This window comes from Sinocyclocheilus grahami, unplaced genomic scaffold (genome assembly GCF_001515645.1).
Source record: "Sinocyclocheilus grahami isolate Dianchi unplaced genomic scaffold, SAMN03320097.WGS_v1.1 scaffold345.1, whole genome shotgun sequence".
Lineage (NCBI taxonomy): Eukaryota > Metazoa > Chordata > Actinopteri > Cypriniformes > Cyprinidae > Sinocyclocheilus > Sinocyclocheilus grahami.
In genome coordinates, this window is record NW_015505524.1 from 1,207,834 (window position 1) to 1,208,975 (window position 1,142).

General features: G+C 40.9%; 1 protein-coding gene across 4 annotated transcripts in view; it reads right to left on the reverse strand.

The window, feature by feature from the left end:
* Positions 1 to 1,142, reverse strand: part of LOC107548290 (tubulin epsilon chain) — a 41,334-nt gene that overhangs the window by 35,959 nt on the left and 4,233 nt on the right. For all 4 annotated transcript variants that reach the window (XM_016228925.1, XM_016228923.1, XM_016228926.1 and 1 more), the window contains exon 5: positions 688 to 803. In XM_016228925.1, coding sequence (XP_016084411.1) covers positions 688 to 803 — 116 coding nt within the window. The remainder of the gene's footprint in view (positions 1 to 687; positions 804 to 1,142) is intronic.

Genomic DNA, 1,142 nt, shown 5'->3' on the forward strand with positions numbered 1-1,142 from the left:
TTTGTAATTTCTCCGATCACAAATGCAGACATGGTTTTATGTTTATGCGGTGCGGTGCGATGCAACGTGTTTTCATGTTTTTGAATCATCGCTCCGGCATGACAGGGCATCATCACAGTATGGTGAGGGGCATAACATTTCCGTCACACGATTGAGGTATTCGGCCAATCACAACGCACTGGATAGCTGGCCAATCACAGCACACCTCTCTTTTTTAGAACGATGAGCTTTGTAAAAATCGACACGTTTCAGAAAGGCGGGGCATAGAGGAGAAACAATAATGTACAGTATGTGGAAAATAATGTGTTTTTTTAACCTTAAACCGCATAAACACATTTAATTACACCAAATACACAAAATAATGTTCTTTTTAGCAACATCATATGACCATTTTTTTATGCCACGTTAGGTCCAAAGGCTATTTTCATGCTGTGAAATTTTTACATGCCTGAGGTTTTTGCTTGGTATTGGACTTTTTAAAAATCGTGCATCTGATGTACTGTGGTACTAGGTATAAAACAATCTCTACCTGTTGTCAAATTTCAATATTTGCAGAGTATATAACATCATACCGTCCATCCCTAGTAGGACTGTATCTGTTTTAAAAGCAGCCATTCCACACCCACACACTGAATGGAGTATGCATAGAAGCTGTGTAACAGAGTCCCTGCCAAGACAGACTCTTACCAGTTGTTCCCCGAACCAGAGACATCACTTATGAGTTGTGTGCTGCTGAAGAGAGAACGCAATGGCCCCTGCAGAATCTCAGCTAGGACTCCCTCCTCCATGTCCACTAACACAGCCTGCAGACACGCACACAGATACACTTGATTTTCTGTTATGTTGGGAACTAAGCAGTGGCATCTGTTTTTATTAGGAATGGTAATTGTCTACTCGAGTACTGGATATTAATCAACTGAGTACTCGGGAGGCAAGGTTGTAATATTTTTTAATTGTTGGTCCATATATACATGTAAGACTGTCATCTTTGGCTGCAGTATATACAGTCTTGCTGCTCTTTTAATGTATTTCCCCATGAGAGTGAGATTCTATAGGCATTATAGGCCAAACCGCACATATCTCAAACTCAAGTTCACACGTTCACACACACACACACACACACACACACACACACACACACA